The sequence below is a fragment of the Natator depressus genome, chromosome 5, assembly GCF_965152275.1.
Source record: "Natator depressus isolate rNatDep1 chromosome 5, rNatDep2.hap1, whole genome shotgun sequence".
Classification (NCBI taxonomy): Eukaryota; Metazoa; Chordata; order Testudines; family Cheloniidae; genus Natator; species Natator depressus.
Window position 1 is genome coordinate 122,385,377 of NC_134238.1, and position 20,324 is coordinate 122,405,700.

Sequence of the window (20,324 nt, forward strand, 5' to 3'; positions counted from 1 at the left end):
AGCTCCAAGCTTCAGTCCTTATCTAAAAGGCACGCCAGGGCCTGGGCCCAGGGCACGTCAAACAGCTTAAAGCTCTGGGATGAAGACCATGGTCAACAACTCTGGTCTCATGGCACAACGGCACTCTCGCTAATAGGGGCAAACCTCATCTGTGCAGGATATGGGACTTTCTCAGGGCTGGTCTGAGACTCTGGAACGAATCCCCCAGAAGGAATGACCATCACAAATCTCCCCATGTTTCCACTCCAAGGGGTGGACACATTTCTTTGATCTGCCTTCTTTAATATAAATACAGAGCTAAATACGTATTAAAAACCACACTCCAGAAGCAAGACACTCAACTGCACCTACTTCTCTTCTGTGGGAGAGGAGGAGAGAATTAATACCACATGGCAGATATTACTTATATTGCTTAATGCACTACTGGAAGGAGCTCAGATATTACAGCAATGAGCACAGAAAAAGAACCTAGAGAGAATAGACTTGAAGAATAAAACAACTCATGCTTCCTCAGATCCCTAGGTCTGTTCAAAACAAAACAGAAGAACATTTTTCTGCCTTGCTCCAGCAGTAGTTATACACAGACCAACATCCATCGTTACCCTCTATGCGCAAACCTTTCGATGCAAAACCAACTATACACTGCAGTTGTTCAAGTTCACATTCTATCTAAAGGGGTGTCAGAAAACTGAAAGCATCTATTTAATATAGCGCAAAAGAAGTGAGACCTGGAAATAGCTCTCTGGTCCCATGTTTATTAACAAGGACAAGGTTTATTCTGTAAAACAAATAAAGGGCTACCGGGTTTTTACAAAGAAACTCTTGTTTCTTGCGCTCAGGAGGGCAGTAGCTACAAACCAAGATTAATAGCTGACTGTCCATAACTGAATGGAACATGCCTACTGTACCCCTTGGAAAATTGTCTGGTCACTGCATAAATCAATGAGGAAGCCATTGCTGGACTACCTTTGAATTCCTGTTGTTGCTCCTTTCTCCCTGAAGCCATACAGCAAATTAGTGAACAGTGGGTGGGGTGGGGATGGGTGGGAAAGGTATCCGAAGATGTCCTTCTAGCATTCCATTGCAATTAAATTGTGAGGTATCAGTAATGAAAAGCACACCTAAGACTGACCAGTCTGAAAACCGTTGTGCCTTGAAAGAGATTTCTTTTTTTTAAATCTTATTTGAAGGGAGTCAGGCCATATTCTTTGTCAAAGTGGAGTATTTCTTGGGGCCAGTATTTTAAGCCAATAACACCAAAGGCAAAACTAGCTCGTTGAGATTAAAGAGACATGTGACTAAATGGCAGTGAAACTATGATGGAGATGTTTGTTTACTGTCAGTTTCACAGTTTGTTACCAATTTAGTACAAAATGAGGCTCATGACTGACAGATGCACACCAAGTCTGCTTTCTTTGATTCTTCCAGGCCAGTAAAATCACTCCCCCTGTAATTCCTGTTCTCTCGCAGTGAGAATCAGGCTCTTACTAGTTATTCTGTGAACTAACAGACAAGAACTTCACCCCACCTCTGAAAGCAGATGGGTGGCCAAGTGTGAATCTGTAACGGTCTACTCTCTGAAGGCAAAAAAAAAACCCCAAAAACCCCAACAACCCGGGCTCCAGACAGCTCAAAGGAGGTCTTTGTAAAATAACATTTAAAATTCACCAACTAATACTTTGCAAGCAGAGCTATGACATGTCTCAGGAGACCTTCCCAAGGACATCCTGATAAGAATTACATGTGCAACATGTGCCAAAGTAGTGGGCAGGGATGGGTCTCAATTTAGCTGGAAGCCAGAATACAGTCTTAAAACAGAGACTCTGAGCGCAGGTACACTCTAATTACTCTGACAGTAAGCTGCTCCCTGATCAGAGTCTCTCTCTTTCCCAGCTAATTATGACCTACCGCAGAGTTGGGCAAACTACGGCCCGCAGGCCACATCCGGCCCACAGGACCGTCCTGCCCGGCCCTTGAGCTCCCTGCCAGGGAGGTTAGTCCCTGGACCCTCCCCTGATGTCCCCCCTCCCTCGCAGCCTCACCTCGCTGCTCCTCCCGGGCAGCGTGGCAGGCTCCGGCTGGGCGGCGGGGCTGTGAGCTCCTGCTGCTCTGAGCAGCATGGTAAGGGGGCGGGGAGCGAGGTGTTGGATAAGGGGTAGGGGGTCCCGGGAGGCAGTCGGGGACAGGAAGCAGGGGGCAGTTGGATGGGGCGGATGGATAGGCATGGGAGTCCTGCGGGGGTCTGTCAGGGAGCGGGGGTGTGGGGCAGGCAGTCAGGGGACAGGAAGCAGGGGAGGTTGGATAGCGGGTGGAGTCCGGGGGGTGGGGTGGAAGGGTGCAGTTAGGGGGCAAGGAGCGGGGAGGGGGGGAGGAGGGGTTGGATGGATTGGGGTTCTGAGGGGGCAGAGGCCAGGATGTTTGGGGAGGCACAGCCTTCGGTACCCAGCCCTCCATACAGTTTCAAACCCCGATGTGGCCCTCGGGCCAAAAAGTTTGCCCACCCCTGACCTACCAGGTAAACAAACACGGAGCAAGGGCTACACTCGGATTCAACTGATGTACAGAAGAGCTTTTATTATTAATAATAACAACAACAACTATTTTGGACATCTCACTAATGACAGTAATAAATTAGGCATGGCTTTCGGGAACTAATAACGTACGCTGAAGTTGTTTTTCATAAATGGAATATCATCACTAATTACCATGTTTGTTTATACTAGGCTACCAAATGCACTAAAACAAACACAGTAGTAGCTGACAGTTCCTAATTTAGATCTTTATAATTGCAACATTAAAATAATTTACGAAGTGGAGAGGCTCAGCACTGAATCTTATTTGTATATTGTACACATTTAACATTTATTTTACAGTAGCCTTCAAGAGCCTCGAACAGTATATTCTGTTTTACCTTATTTTACAACTCCCCACCCCCACCCCACACACCTCCAAGAATGCCTGTGTCTGTCTACCAGGGGGAAACTGAGCATCCTTCCGAATCCAGGGCTGGTTTCTGCAACGGTTGTCCGTACACTGTAACTGTTGATTGCACTCCTGTGGGTCAGCGGGGTATTGAAGTTGTGCAGTGAAGCACTCTGAAACTTTTGGTTTGTATGTGTGGGGTGGGGTGGGGTGGAGGGGAATGAGCAGCAGGCTGAACTTTATGAAGAAAGGTCTGGCTCAGCTGGGGTCAGGGAATGTCCATACGGAGGGTCACTGTGACCACCATCCAGGAGCCAGATGGCTGTACTTCATTTACATGTCTTAGAAAAGGAAGGGGAGAGAAAACTCTGATATGATCTTGGTCTTTTATGGTCTCTGACTGAGAAAACAGCTTGTTGATGGTGCTAAGGGCGGCCCCTTCCAGACCAGCTGTCAATTAGTTCTGAACTCACCGCAGGCCCCAGTCTACAAATATTTCTACATGTGACTAACTTTACTCACAGGAGTAACCCTCCTTGGGACCACAACTGTGAGTTACGGTACTTGCATGTGTAAGGATATGCAGGATCGGGGCCCACACCGTTCAAGGGAGAAGGTGGCTGGGACTGGGTTTTAGCAGCCTAGCTCCTTCACCCTTCTTTGAACACCCCGGTATAAAATGTTAGAACCTATAAAAGAGATAACGAGGGAGGAAAATCAATGGGGTCTAGTATTTCATCTTCTTTACATCAGTCTCAGGGTCCAGATAATTGCACTAAGAGCCACACAGGTGGGCCCCTGCACTCATGCAGTGCCCCACTGAAGTCAAAGGGGCTCTAGGTGAGTGCATGGGTGGGGTCATGTGGTTCGCAATACTGGATCAGGGTCTAAGAGTAACAGCAAAAGTCTACTGGCGGGCATTGGACAAAGAAGGCAAGGCAGTTACGCTAGATGCATGCTACACATCAAACCCATGTGAAAAACAACAACCTATGCCAGGAACACAGAGCAACAAAGTCGCCAGGACTCATACTCCCCAGGGATTCTAAACTACTCAGATATTTATTGGAAAGTAGGAACTGGAAGGCACACAGGACAGCCACACCAAGATTACACAACCAGAACTATAATAGATGAGCGTGCAATTGCAGTGAAGCTTGGTAGGAGTAAAACTGAAAGGAAGCTGCCAAATGAAGCTAAAAATGACCAAACTAAAAGCACAGAATTAGTGTGAGGTTTTAAAACCTGCATCAGGGACAGCAACAAATACTAAAGGGAAATACAGAGCTACTGCCAAATACAGAGGAAGTTCAATAATAGAGATGGAAAAGGGCGAAATACTCAGAACACATGCACTTTGTTTTATTCTCCAACAAAAAGAATGAAGGAAGCAGGCGGCACCACAAGATAAACGGTAATGAGGATCTGGGAAGGAGCAGCAGTGAAGTCAGTGAGGCAGGTAGGAGATTACTCACTGAACTTGAAGCGAGTGGGCTGCCGAGGTGTAAGTGATCATGATGACCTGGTTACATTTGTTTCGAGCACACAGAATTAAACCAAACAGCCATATATGTTTGGCCCCTGAAAAGGGCCAATTTCCAAAAGCTAAAAATAATTATGGGAAAAAACTCAATGGGAGGAAATAATTCAACAGAGACAGGTGACTAATGCCTGGGAACGGTCCAGAAGAACATCTTACTTCAGGCTCAAAGAGAGACAGTTCCTCACCAGCCAAAGGGCTATTAAGGAGGGAGGGAGCGATAGCTCAGTGGTTTGAGCATTGGCCTGCTAAACCCAGGGTTATGAGTTCAATCCTTGAGGGGGCCATTCAGGGATCTGGGGCAAAAATTGGGGATCGGTCCTGCTTTGAGCAGGGGGTTGAACTAGATGACCTCCTGAGGTCCCTTCCAACCCTGATATTCTATGATTTTGTTAAACAGCCCTCTTCATTAGGAGGGGATATGAAAGCAGCAATGCAATACAATGAAAGAACACATTAATACTTGGAAAACCAGGGAGGCAGCTGGCAGCGAATAGGAATCCGATGTTAAAGAAATGCAGGCGATTTATTTCAGAAGCTAAAAGGTATCAAACTTTTCCATGGCTAACAGGGCTAAGGACAAAAAGAAGGAATGTTTCTAAATACAGTATGTCAGGACAAAAGGAACCCATTCAAACATATAGGTCCCCTCCTAGATGGAGATGTCCTCATTGTTGTCACTTTTCACAAGGCAGAAGCAGCGTTCAATAAGGATTTCTGTTCTGTATTTGGGAAGAAGCTGGATGATGCAGTCTCACCATATAACGATGATGAAATACTTTCCAGTCCAACAGTAGCCAAGGAGGATGTTAAAACCCTGTCTGCTAACGACAAACATTTTTAAAACCAGTTTTTTGCACCCAAGAATTTTAAAGGAGCATTCCAGAGCACTGATGTTAATCTTGGAGAACTGGAGATATTCCAAAGGCCTGGAAGAACGTTGGTGCTTTGCCAATATTTAGAAAGGGCAATTGATATGAACCAGGTAACCTCTGGTATGCTTACATTGCATTTAAACACCCGTGGCTGGCCACTGGCAGCTGACTGGGGCTCACAGGGCTGTTTAATTGCAGTGTAGACATTTGGGCTTGGGGCAGCACAAGCTCTGGGACCCTCCTACCTTGCAGGATCATAGAGCCAGGGCTCCAGCCCGAGCCTGAATGTCTATACTGCAATTAAACAGCCCCTTAGCCTGAGCCCTGCCAGCCACGGGTTTTCAATTGCTGTGTAGACATAACCTAAAGGCCTGTTTGCCCAGGATCCAATATCAGGCTAAGTCATGGAATGGCAGCTACAGGACCACCATGGAAGAGTTGAAAGGATGATAATACAATTAACCACCACCAATGTGGGTTCCTGGAAAAAACAGTTCTGTTAAAAGAATGTTATTGTTCCCTGACATGAGTACAAGTGTGGCTGACAACAGGACCCGTGCTGAGGGAATATCCTGGGACAGCTGACTTAGCACCACGCAACATTCTCCTTGAAAAGGGAGAACTATCTAAAAATCAGTGCGACTCAGATTAAAGGGATTTACCAGGGTTAACTGATCAGCCTCAAACCGCAGTTGTTAATGGGGAACTCTCTCTAGAGGGGGCCAATTCTCAGCCTAACGCTATTGTGAAGGACTAGGGAGGTGGTATTACCTTGCTAGAGTGTATATTGCGCTAGTGAGATCACTGCTGTATTCCCATGTTGGGAAGGGTTTGGAGAATAGCTACAAAAATGACCCGTGGTCTGGAAAACGTACTTGATCATGACAGATTAAAGGAACTCGAGCTATTTAGTTTATCAAAGAGTAGGTTACGGGGTGATTTAAAACACAGACTAAATACCCACACAGGGAGTTACTCGTAGCAGACAGCTCACTAATGTAGCAAACGAAGGCATAGCAAGATCCAACGACTGGAAGTTCAGTCAGCAAAATTCAAACTGGAAATAAAAATGCAAAATTTTAACAGCGAGGGTAATTAATCTGTGGAACAGTTTCCCAGGGGACATGGTGGATTCTCCATCATCTGGAGGCTACCACGGAATTAGTTGTCTTTCTAAAAGCTATGCTCTAGTTCGACCACAAATCATTGGGCTGAAATTCTCTGTCCTGTGTCATACAGAAAAACAGACTAGATGATCCTGGTGTTCCCTTCTAGCCTTAAAATCTATTAAATGTATAATTTAAACGTACTTAAATCAGCAGAGCCAGGTGTCATTCATTCCAAGGTTCTCAGAGAACCAGAGGAATCGTTACAGCTGACAACCCACAGAAGACAAGTGAGGATCAGAGAAGGACATCATCTACACAGAAACTGCATTCTAGCTATTCTGGGTGGGTCTCTGCACACGACAGCACAAAGCCACAGTTCAAGCCTGTGTGTGACAGGAGTGTTGACACACATACAAAGAGGAATTTGGATTTTAATATTCTTGTACAGCATATTTTTAACCTGTAGGGCAGACCCTCAGCCTGTGCACATTGGCACACATCTGCTGAAGGCAACGGAAGTATAAAACCAAATCTAAGAACATGAAGTCAATGGACTTTGCTGAGTATTTGGCCTGTAGCTTTAAGGATAGGAGGTTTGAAACGGGCTAACTGCTAGAGCTGTGTATAAGTGTGGAGTCCTTGTGATACTTTAGGTGCCCCTCCCCCCCAATGGAGTAGGAATGGGCCTACTGCACCATCCCAGAACTTGCCCTAGGAAGCATCACAAATCGGGGTATGCCTACACTGCACTTAAACCCCTGAGGCTGGCACGGGCTTGTGGGGCTCGGGCTAAGGGACTGTTTGAGGCTAGAGACCGGGTCGGGCTAAAGCCTGGGCTCTGGGACCCTGCAAGGTGGGAGGATCCCAAAGCCCAGGCTGCAGCCAGAACCTGAACACCTAGAGCACAGTCAAACAGCCCCTCACCCGAGCGCCGTGAGCCCGAGTCAGCTGGCACAGGCCAGCCGCGGGGGTCTCACTGCAGTGCTGACCTATCCTCCGACAGAGGCATAGTCGTTTACAACCTGCCCATATCACAGACCTATGTCCCACCGCACCCGTCCGAGGGAGGGTGTAAATAAGCCTCCTTACGCCTGCGTGCCCAGACCCAAGGGCTGAGTAGCCCATGCAGGGGCTTCTTCCTGCCGTACGCAGGCACAGAGGGTTTGGTTGTGACTTTGGTTAACACAGCATTTCCTTAGCTGCTGGAACAGTGACATGAACGCTCAAACCAGGTGAGCCTATGATGAGCGGATACGCACAACGTGAGCATGCTCTGAAGGAGCCAAGCCAGGAAGGGAAGAATCGTTAAGTGGAAGCATGGAAGAGACCACCACAAAGATAATTACTTAATCTGGGAGTTCCATGGGCCTTGAGTGGGACCCTTTAGCTGTTAGGAATCTCCTCCCATCTCTCACTCAGCACTGCAATCTACACACCAGCTTCCCCCAACTGTACATTTCACAAGAACATAAGACTGGCCCTACTAGGTCAGGCCAAAGGTCCATCTAGCCCAGTATCCTGTCTGCCGACTGTGGCCAGTGTCCTTCCATCCAGAAAGACAGTCTTTGTGAAAACGGAAAACAAGCAAGAAATGGGTGTCTACTAAAAAGCTGAAACAAAACTGAAAGACCATGAACGTTTTAATCAGAAGCTGGAAAAGATCAAGTGTATTTTGTTAAGAGCACGCCAAGCAAAGACTAAAAATCCCTTAACACCCCAGAAGCGCAATGCCAAATCTAGGAACTGTCACCAGACACAACACAAGCTGACAGTCGGCATTCTACAGTGCCTTTGGGTACATTATCCAGCCTCACTAGCGCCACAAAAGTGACTGAATTCTGTTGCGCCAAAGGAAGCCCTGTTTATAAGTTTGTGCCCATCACGTTTTACGGAACTGTACTTACTTTAAGGAAAGAGAATAGTCATGCTTGCTTGTTTGACTATTCCTTACAAGGTAGCTACATTCTTTACACAATCGTAACAGGTTTTCTGCATCTGTCCGACTGATTGCGCCATGATACCATCTAGGAAAAAGGAAAAGCAATGAAGACATAAGTAAACAAATATTCAACTAACAGAACATTTAGCCACATAAGTGCTTTAATTTGAATCAGTGGTTAACAGCTTGAGGATCACTCCAATAAAATACATTGGTTATGTTCTAGAAGGCTGTCATTACAATTTGAGAGAGACAGGGGGAGTGAAGTCATATCTTTTATTGGACCAGCTTCTGTCCGTGAAAAGGACAGAGCTCCCTGTCAGCTTGAAAGCCGGTCTCTCACCAACAGAAGTTGGCCCAATAAAAGGTGTTACCTTACCCACCCTGTCTCTCCATTATCCTGGGATCAAGCTGGCCAAAACAACACTGCAAGTTACAATTTAAGGTGATGCTTCCTGGGAGCGTCCGAGAAGGCTGAAACGTAAATCAGGATGTATATACCAGCAGAGTCTATATGAACCTTTTCATGCAATGTTTGGTAACAATCTGAGGACATGGTAAGAAAATGATGGCACAATCTGAGGACATGGTAAGAAAATGATGGCCACAATCCTAGGATAGGAGAGAAGTGTGAAAATCTCTGGTCTTCCAACCCACACAAGCTTCCTGCCGCCCACAGAAGGGAGCGTATCGGTAGTTTAAATAATTGAAATTATCCAACTGTATAAATCTAACTGGGGGGTAAAAACTCAACAAAAACGGAACATCAGGATTGCTATATAATAAAAATGCTATATGTGAAATATGAGAAAACATGAAAGAATAAGAGAAATGAGAAATAGGTGTGCCCGTTTCCTTAACAGACGCGCTAAACCAAAGACACTCTTTCTAAATGCACCTGTGAACAATGCAGAATGTTTTTATTCAACCCCCTGGATAAGTCTATTGGGCTAGTTCGTTTAAGGAGAGATTAAGTAGTCAGGCATTCTGAAAGCTCGTTAATTACATCATGAAGGCGGGGGAGGGAAAAATTAACCCTTCCTCATCTGCAAGCATGTCTGCAAATTAAAGGTTGTGGGGGCATGGTTTCCCTAGGATTTGCCATAGAGGATCAGGTTGCACTAGTCCCATAATGCACAAGCTAAGGCGTTAGAGGAAAGCAGACCTCCCCACTTGCACCAGACACATGATATGCCTGGTCAGTGGTGCAATGATGTGCATGCGTGGGGAGAATCTCTTCCTTACTTCTGCAGTGCGCAGCTGACACCCTGATGCAGAAAATTTGATCCCTCCCTCCCTCCATCCCCCCACCCTTATCAAGCATAACTACAAAATATTACTGGCCTTGAACGCCATGAATTGCTGCATGCTGTGTGAAAAAGCATTTCCTTTTATTTGTTTTAAATTTACTACCCCAATAACTTCCTCGGAGAAGGGAGCGGCACTCACTACCACTGAACAAAGTCATTGCCGGAGAGATTCCCTGGAGGGCAATCCGTTATGCTCCTCAACATCTGTGTGGTAATGTTAGCCCTATGAAAAATCCTGCTAGCGAAATCTGGTGTAAGGCACTAAACCGAGCTTGGTGCTAGTATTAAATAGTCATCACGTCACCCTCTCTTGTTACACCCAGAGTCTCCACCAGAAATGAAATATCTCAACCGATGCAGGGATTAGGACAGAGAGCAGAGTAAAGACCCTGAATAGTCTATACTAACCATGAAATGAAGGCACAAGTAGTATTGAGAAAGGAGGATGAAAATGAGCAGACAAGGCTTTTCCCCATCAGATATTTACAGGTAGGGGATATTTCTCAGTAAGAATTTTAGAGGTTATCCTGATAGGGTTCTGAGAACTGAATTGAAAGAAGTGTTATCAAATGGATGAGGTGATCTGAGCACGGAAGAAAACACGAACATTATCAGATTTCACAAAGCGACAGAACAATGGAATTGGGAAGGGTGCTCTGAAAAAATATTGCCATTCATGCAAAAAAAATTAATAATCCTCAAAAACAAAACAAAACATCTAAGCCAACAACAGGACAATGCCCATTAAGATGAGATTGAAATCCACAAACTTCAACTATACCCATAGGGCTTAATGCATGCCTCCTGGCCCAGGGCAGCTGCATTAGACGTGTGTGAATGTGCAAGCCAGAGTGTGCGCGCAAGCGAGCAAGGTTTGTGCTACGGCTTCATGTGTGGTTTGCAACAGAGAATTTGGGCTTTAAAATGTGATGGGAGAAAACAGCAGCCTGATCCAACATGGGGCAACTGCTGATGGCGATTATGTTTCTGTATCAGAGATAAATATTGCTAATGGGGCTTTGGGGAGTCAGTGTATTACTTTGCATAGCATAGCCATATAAACTAGACACCCAATACCGCAGAGATTTCCAAAGCCAACTACAGGTTAGGCTTTAACATGGCAGTGTGTCCTTAGGCAGCATTAGAATCTCAATGGATAAGTTTATTTTGTTTGCACTGGGGCTGTCTATTCTTCAAATGTCTAAAACACCCCGTCCCCCAACCCCCTCACACACGTCAAGACTCAGCTGCCAATGACATGACCAAGAAGCTGTGAAATAGCCTCAGCAAGTATGCTTGCATAAACACGTAAAACAGAAGAAGCTCTAGAGTTCCAAGTCTCATAAGGATGCGAATAAGAGACCCAGCAAAAAATGTATGGCAAAAACACTAAAACTTGTCCGCATCATTCAAATGTGATCATGTATTTCTACCCGAGTAGGGCCTGTTCCAGCTCCCAGTGAAGTCAGTAGAGAGACTCCCGTTGATTGCAAAGTGCAGTAGATCAGGCCTTTAATGCTGTGCCTTTTCACTTTGCACAATTGAATCTGCTTGTCTGCACATGGCATGGTTCCTGATTAACGTAGCTAAACGGCTATTAGCTAAACAGGATCAAGGAACTCTAGTTCTGGAATAACAGCATCCAGCCATGGAGTTAATCGGGAACACCACCATATGTAAACATGCCCGTAGAGTGAGGGCCAAATTCAGCCCTGGTGTAAGCAGCTATAACACCACCGAAGCCCAGGTAGCTGCATCACTTACTCATCCTGTCATGTCCATATATTGCAGCTCACCTGCTATGCAGCATTACATTCCTCACAGTTCTGAGCTGGGCACTGGAGGACTAGAGTAGCCGCAATGGACCTTATTTACAGGGTGGGGAGGGAGGAAGGAAGATCTCATCTCCAGTGAGAGGCAGGAAGTACAGAAGAGACATCATCATCTTCACTGTCTCGTTTTTTGCCTTGTATATGGGAGAAGCGGAGCAGTTCCACTCAATTTCTTCAGGTCTCTGACTTGCCAGGTACATGTGCTTAGAGGTTTGTTTTTCCCTTAACCCCAGGCATCTAAAAGTAATTTCCTGATTCTTAGCTGGATCGGACATTTGTGTCTTGCCAACATACCCTGCACTAATCCACTCACTTTATAATCTGCGTGTGCGCGCACACACACACACACACACACACACACACACACACACACACACCCTGTCTCTCTCCACTTCTCAGAAAAGATTTAGTAGCAGATGCTGCAGAAAGGTGTCATATTTACTAAGACTCAATTTAAACCAATCATTTACGCTTGTATTTCAAGATGTACTGCAGCATATTTTGTAAAAAACAAACAAACAAAAAAAAAAACCCACTACCTGCTCACCTATTTTGTGATACGTTACTGTTGCTTTTAAAAAATGATTTGTTCATTTCAGTCTTGATCCTGGAGATGCAGTTATGGGAACTGAGGTTTCTCAGCACCTCACAGCTTCAGACCTTTACATTTGCCAATTCACAAAATCCAGAAAGTTGCAAAGGGTCTCCCAGTTATTGGTGCAAATTAGCAAGGTGCTACTATATTCCCAAAGTCAGAAGCTGCTCCTTTGCAGGGATTCAAATCTTGGATTTCACGTCAAGCTGATGAACCAGGAGTCTGGTGTAAATATCTGACCATCACCCAATGAACTGAAGACAGAAGTACAGCCAGATCTCTGGTTTTTACTTTCTATTTTAACACAGTTGTTGCATTTCAAATTATCCACTAAATCTTGACCTCAAATCATGTCCTGTTTTACTCGCCCACCAAATGTTCCGAGTTACACTACCATCCCCACCCTACTAAACTTCGTGTTCTTTAAAGAGTCCAAACTACTTAACTGATTCTTATCTAACTTTGTCATATGGAATTGATGGTAGTTTTTTGGCTAAAACCATTTAAATCCCAGAGGGAATTTTTATAGCCAAAGTTAAAGTCCTGTAAAAGCCAGGGGTTTATAGCAGAGGTGTTGACTGACCCTTGACTGTTGCAGTTTCCTAGATTAGAGATTTCTGCATTTTCAATGTGTAGCCACTTGAAAGCTTTGGGTGACGCCAAAGGGGTAACACGACTGTGTGGATGAGTTGGAGAACTTGAGATGCAAATCCCACTTGCAGAACGTGCTGCCACATGGCTGAGCAGTATCTGCAGCAATAGGTATGGTACCAGATCACTCTACCACTCATAACCACACATGCAGCTCTGCTCAGTCATCCGCTGGGTGACATGGAAGCACAGGGAACACAAGAGGCACCCCCGTAGCGGGGAGAGAGAGAGAGAGAGATTCTGGAGACTCTTCCCAGAGTGCCCTAGGAGTAGGTGTGAAGCTAATAAACCCATAGCTGATCACCACCATTGCTCTGATGACCTCTCCTTATCCTGGTATTGTAATAGGTCCAGCCAGGTTAACCCAGAGACTGCTCTCACCGATAGGTGGAAGGGGATGAATATCGGAAACAGTATGACTACTTTCTATATAAACAAGATCTTCAATTAGAGAGACTTTAAAGCAGGGCTTTTATTATTGTATTTCAAGCCTATCAGTATGATCGATATGGATAAAAATTTAAACACAAAAATGAGCCACTCACAATTCACACAGGTCATGAAGATTACAGCTCCAGAGCATCATTCAGACAGACTTCTATTGTTTCCCCCCTGGCACCTATCAGCATAATATATACACATTGTACAACAATTAGAGATAACCTGAAATGAACCCTCAGTGGTGGTGACATTCTTGTTCCTTGTGTGCATGCTTAGGGGTTTGTAACAGCATGAAACAACAGGAAGTACAGGGGACAACAGGACCGGAATGCTAACAGGCCTCATTCCCTCCAGCCGCCTGCCACTCACTTAGGCAGATACAGAGCTGTGTACACACAGTGTTTTCCATGTTAACTCACATTTGTTTTTCCAGTGGCACAGTTGGATCTACTCTCTCTCCCAGGATCCCACAGAATTCTGGGCTGCCATGCTTGATGGGTTTGAAGCCACCTCCTGGCGCTCGGAGCTGTCGACGCCTGTCACTTGAAGGTGAAGGAGAAGACTGCCTTTTCTCGTTCCCGTTAAACTGGGCTGCAAGAGATTTGTAAGAGACAACAGTTACCTCTCCAGAATCTACTGACAAAAGAATTCTAACAATGGCGACCAGAACTGCAGCATTTTAGAGGGCTTTATGCTTTAGGAGGAGGATAAATATACATCTCTGACATGGGAGTTAGTGGTTTACCCAAGATGCTTAACTTAATATGGAGCCTTTCTGATAGTTCACATTACAGTCCTAAAATACCGCATCAGATAACTTAGTCCAGTTGTTAGACAACCATCAACAGTGCTTGTTTTCAACATTTGACCTGCATCTCCATCACAACATTGAACTGCTCAGTGTGGAGCAATTTGCATTATACTGAAGAGACTTAATTTTGCTTGTTTTAGGGATGTGATTCAAACATAAATCAGGTTAGAGAAGATGCAAGAACCCAGTTTCTCTGAAGGTATATGGAATTCCTTGGACAATGATCCAGGCAAAAACATGGACAGTACATAGTTATATGAATATATCAAATGCATTGACTGATCAGCAATTATTTAAAAATGCTGCCAGCCAGGCAATGTTTGGCAAGACTGTCTTGAAATAATGGAGTAAAATGAGTGACAAAACCAAAAACGTTATCCGCCAGTCCCTCCAGCCAAAGCAGAGCATCAGTTCTGGAAACCTGTGATTTCTCATGGCACTGCAACATCAGTAACAGAAACCATGCTGAAATAAGTGCTCATAAAAATGACACTTAAGAGGCTTATTAGGGAGCACCATACCGTCGTAATTTTTATCCAACCCCACGTCTTGATAGCTGTGGTCCTCCAAGGAAGAGGGCACAGATGTGGTCACAGAGGTTTTAATATCTATATTCCCTGCTCTAAGTTCCTGGGTCACCTTCTCTGGGTCATTCATCTTCCCCATAAAAAGGGAGAGCGCGGACTCTGCTGCTCCATAGAGATTTCTCAAACAGCAGCAGCAGCCGCATGAAGCTGACATGTTTCACTGCCGGCAACAGCTTTCTGAATAGCAGCTGCAAAATGGTCCAGTCTTGACAGGCTCATGCTGCTGTTGCTAGACAACAGGCTGAGCAGCAGCAGAGGCACTGGAGCTGCCTGGCTCCAGATTCAGGATGACCGCACTGCACTGGTTTACAGGTCAGCTCACGTTTTTTCATTTTCTCCTGGCAACAAAATGGGTTAAAAAGCTTAATTAAAAAGCACACCTCAAGTGCAATAGAAATTGATGTCATAGGGCCCCATGTTTGCCAGAGAGCTGCCCACTCACCTCTGGAAGAGGATTTTTCCTTTTCTACTGAAGATCATGAATTATTGATTCTCAGCAGATCTGTGGATCCAGTGCAACACAAACCAGTCTTTCCAAGGGTTTGGAATAGGCAACCATTGTAAATTAAGAGGCAAGGATTGCAAATGAAGATCAATGGTTACCTGCTGAGAATTTCAACAGCAACCATAGGGAAACAGTCATATCAAGAATGTTCCTGGACATGCTTGGTCAGTGCCAGATGCTAAACACCCATCTAGTGCTCCAGGGCAATGGTATTACCATCGCATAAGTTTGCAGTGACTAACAGAGAGTTTGGAATGGTTTGTACACACCCTGCAGCTTTGCATCCAGGACACTTTGTTAAAGCGAGCCTGGATGACCAGCTTAGTCACCATTTAATTGACAGGACAGGAATCAGCATGACCCAGCACAGCCAGAATTCAGCTCACTAGGATACATAGCATGCCAGACGTATATTTGGTACAAATCACAATTGCTGATCTGAGCCAAACCATTTACATATTCTGTGCTTAGGGGCTCTAGCCAAAGTGTCCTAGGTGTTATGCAAATCCCAAAAGATTCCACTTAATGAAACACAGTGAATGTGGGGAAAGGGAAACAACATTTTTTTTTTTTTTAATTTAATTTGCAATTTTAAAAGGTTTGTCTTAATTCTCGAGTGCCCCTCTACCTCAACATTATAAATTAGGGGCAGAAGTGGGGCAAACATAGCCATACATATTCCATGACCTATACAACAGGAAGATCTATTTCCTTCTCACACTGGAAAACGTACCATAGTTACTGAAGAATGAGTTACTCTGCAAATCAAGATGAAATAGCATGTGTGCATATGCCACAGAGCGCCAACACATAATCAGTTATTATTTCCACTAGGAAAGAAACAAAACACACGAAGCTGTGGTAAAATGGATATTTTCTCTCTACTGGGACTCTGTGAATGATAATGAACAAGTTTTATGCCTCCAGCCAACGAGAAATATCCTTAAATAAATATTTTATTTATCCTAGCCAAAAAGAGAGACAACCTACCACTAAACGGTAATATTGTTATAGCAATGCGGTATTTAAAATCAGTGTCTATATACATTCCTTGTGCAAAAATCCCATTTAAATTCCAGAGGAACTTGCATATTCTGTTTCTGGCTGGAGGCCTTAGGCATCTGATTCGGGCACCTGGCCAGCGTGTGTCTGTGTGCGTGGAGGCAGTACAAGCTTCCCAGCTAGAGCGGCTTGAAAGTTTTAATTTCTGTTTCGCAGGAAATTTGGGGGGTGGAGGGGAAGGAGAGCATTAATGGATGTGTTATTAATACGTAAGAATATTCTAACCTATGCAGTAAGTGTAGATTCATAGATATTAAGGTCAGAAGGGACCATTGTGATCATCTAGTCTGACCTCCTGCACAACGCAGGCCACAGAATCTCACCCACCCACTCCTGCGAAAAACCTCTCACCTATGTCTGAGCTATTGAAGTCCTCAAATCGTGGTTTAAAGACTTCAAGGAGCAGAGAATCCTCCAGCAAGTGACCCGTGCCCCATGCTACAGAGGAAGGCGAAACACCTCTAGGGTCTCTTCCAATCTGCCCTGGAGGAAAAGACTTATCTGGATGAGGAAATAAGATTTGCGCATGGAAATTTGGGCACCGATATAAATACTCAGGATAGTGCCATGACCCTATAAGAGGGCGAACCACCATGTGGAGAGGATTCTTTTTCCTTTTCTTTACCCTTAAGGACTCTCTTGTTTTGGCGACCAGCTCAGCTTTTGCAATACAGTTTAACGACTAAACACCCGATCCTGATCGCCACCATCTCAGCAGTGGAGGAACCTGGACCATCAAACGCACTGGGCATGCCAGAGACCAGGCTGGTCCTGTCTCCCACTACCAGGTCCCCAAGGAAGGGCGTGAGTATACTAGTTTAAGTGGCTTTGTAAAGGGATGATATCACAAGGATCTATAGTACTGTACTACTACTTTGTGGCTCTGCGGTTTGGGGTGTTGATAACTCTTTCCTTTATTTTCATAAAAATCTCTAAAGCCTGGCTTTGTCCACAGTCTGATGTCTTTGCCACATACCCCGAGGGTCGGGACAAAGTACTGAACTCTTTACATTCTCTCATTCTGTATCATGATTTTGGGACAAGAACCTAAGTCTTCTGGTCAGATCACTGGCGAGCCTATAATAAATCAGCTCTACAAAAATCAGGTAAACAACGGATAGCTAGGCTTCTGGGCTCCTCGCTTTCTGCTAAGGCTGATGGGGCGCAGGACCGGAGATTGAGCCGGGAGCCTTGGAGCTTGGACTTCCAGGCTCAAGTTCATTTTAAATGTTAAAAGTGAAACATTTTGATTATTTCAAACTATTTTCTCCCTCGTCTCTGCTGGGGTAGGGAACAAGAGAGGAGGCTGGATGGTTTTGCTTCTTAGTAGCTCCTTCTCCCCTCTCCTTCACAAATAGAAGGGAGACAACAGAGGTCAGTTTAAAGTGAGCTGCACAGGAAGACGAGTTGGGCTTGAAACCTTTTTGCAGTTTTTCGAAGTATCAGGCTAGTAAACCAAACATTTCCTTAAAAACACATCTGGCTTCGTTTTCAAATTTCAAAATGTTGTTGATGTTTTGAAAGTTTCAGCCAGTTCTGTTGCTGACACTTAAGATGAAGAGAAAACTCACCTAAGCGTTCTTTGTGCAGCAGAGGGCAGCAATAAAAGGGCAGAAATATATTTTAAAAAAATCATTTGCAAGTCACTGTCCCAGGCTCGCTGCACCTGTCGCCTCTCTGGTTCGTCTGAGCACACCCTCGGGTACTGGGGCTCACGCTCCCCCCTCTCCTATAGATTGTGTGTGTGTGTGTGTGTGTGTGTGTGTGTGTGTGTGTGTGTGTGTGAATTCTCCACTCTTAGAACTCTATTTACCTCTTAGGAAACTAACCACTGCTTAAAATGAAACAAAATCCCACGTACCATTCAATAGCCGCGCAGGCTTCGGTAATTGACAAAGTGCTCTAGTTCAAACAGGAATTCATTGGGGCGAGTCCTATCGTCTGCATTCTGCAAGAGGGCAGACTATTTGTATTATTTATATGACCATAGAGCCTAGACACCCCAAACATGGACCGGAGCCCAACAGTGCTGGGTGCTGCCCCCCTGCGGAACAAAAAGATGGGCCCCAGCCCCAAAGAGCGACAGTCTAAGCAGATGATCACAACGCCCCCTCTGGGCTTACCCTCTGTGAATGAGTGCTTGAAGGAGATTTTCTATCCCAATGAAGTGGACAGAACAGTTACCCCGTGGGCCATCTCTACAGAGTTACAGTTGAGAGCTCCTGTTTTTAGTTCACCTATATAAATATTTATTCTTCACAGAAACTAAATGTGGTACAATATAAGGAAAGCGTGTTAGACAACAGCTTGAAGCTACGCTCAATGACAATACTGACACATTCACTTGCAACAAATAATCATAACCATATATTTTAAAGACAGCAAGTGGCAGGGACTGACAAGTATAATTATAGAAATCTCATCCACCTAAATAAAAGAACTGCCATTCATAACACTATAATCCAGAAGTAAAAATGCTGATAGGAACCAACAAAAGATTCAAATATATTGTAATACGTTTTAATTAAATGTCTTTTTTGTAGTATGTAATTTTAAGCTGGCAATATTTTTAATTTAGTGGATCTTCATAAAAGATAACTGTTGTAATCCCTTAAAAGAATATTTACATTTAGACAAATCGTAAAACCAAACAGTAGTGGCTGAATGTAATTAATTTACAGCCACATGCAGCAAATTAAAAATTAATCTTAATCTAACACATTACAGAACAAAGAAATAATTGGTGCAAAACAAAAGCTGTGGTTTTTAAAAAAAAATTTATTCAAGGTTCAAACAGTTAATACAATATCAGAGAGCACCAAAGAGTGCATTAAAAACATCAATATTACTCAAGAACCAGTCTTCCCATGAGTGTGTGAGGGGCCTGAGGGGAAAGAGGTAATATGTTAAAGAGACCAACTATTTGTTGTTTTTGGTCAAATACAAGTCATTCATTTTATACTATATGCATAGAATATAAAGAGCATTGTCTAGTTTGACACACACACACACGTGCACAAACACACGTAAACTCAAGATTATTTTTGAATAAAGCCAGGGATATTGTATTTTCTAGGTATTTTGTAGTCCTAGTTCAAAAAGGTTTCAGTTTGTCCAAGCGTACTCAGGTGTGATCTCACTTTACATGGAAGTGGTGCGGTACTGTACACTCACACAGTAAGTATTTGATTTGCATTCTCAGTGTTGGACAAACAATGAAGTCTCTGTTTTAACATTTCACAGACTGCCTCAAAGGAAAACAGTGTTTGGGCAGCACACAAACAGCACCCTAGTGTGGGAAGCTCACAATAACTGAGATTATTCTTTGTGGCTGGAAAATGATCAAAACTACTATGCGAGGAATGACAAGAACTTAACTCCCAATGAGAAACGTGTGCACTACGCTGCACAAGTACCACAGAAAAGCTGGAAAGGGATAAGTGTCCCAAAAGAATCCAGTCTTTAAATGTAGGTTATGTAAGTGTATCTGTCATTTACTTGACACTAACACCATCTTTTCACACCGTCACAGCATTTCCTTTGTTTAGAAAGGACTTTAGCACAGACAACACATCACACAGGCAGAGGGGCATGTCCAACCCTGCCTATGGCTTGGGTACAGCAGAAGGTCTGACCGGATGATTACATTTGGCCTTAAAAATCTATGTCCATGGAATTTTGCGACTCAGCTCTCATCTCTGCTAACACTCGAAAATGGGTCACCCGCGTGATCCTCGCTCAGCTAACTCCTCTATACTCCAGTCCTTGCTCACCCCTGGATTAACTGCCACTGGTGTAACCCAGGGCACAAGCAGGTCAAGTCTGCCAAGAGAAGGGCTGCAGCAGCTCCAGGCTCCTGGAACACTTTCTCCACCAGAGGCAGACAGCAGGCCAGGACTGACTCAAGTGTGGCTGGAATGGCTGGGCAATATGCCGAGGCATGGCCCTCCAGGAGCACTGAGGAGAGACTCCCAAATGAGAATTAGAACTGCCCTCGCTACGCAGCCAGACCCCTAGGGTTGGGGTCTATGGTGCAAATGCCACCAACCTTTTGCACCAGCAGGAGTGGATCAAACCCCGCTAGTGCTGGGAGTGTTGGGTGAACTGACACACAAGCTCAGTGGGGCAATACTGCTCCAACTCCC

General features: G+C 44.6%; 1 protein-coding gene across 1 annotated transcript in view; it reads right to left on the reverse strand.

Annotated features, from left to right (window-relative positions):
* Positions 1 to 20,324, reverse strand: part of SHB (SH2 domain containing adaptor protein B) — a 144,789-nt gene that overhangs the window by 30,280 nt on the left and 94,185 nt on the right. Inside the window, exons 4-5 of the mRNA XM_074953556.1 lie at positions 13,634 to 13,805; positions 8,351 to 8,470 (exon numbers count right to left, since the gene is read on the reverse strand). Of these exons, the coding sequence (XP_074809657.1) occupies positions 8,351 to 8,470; positions 13,634 to 13,805 (292 nt within the window). The remainder of the gene's footprint in view (positions 1 to 8,350; positions 8,471 to 13,633; positions 13,806 to 20,324) is intronic.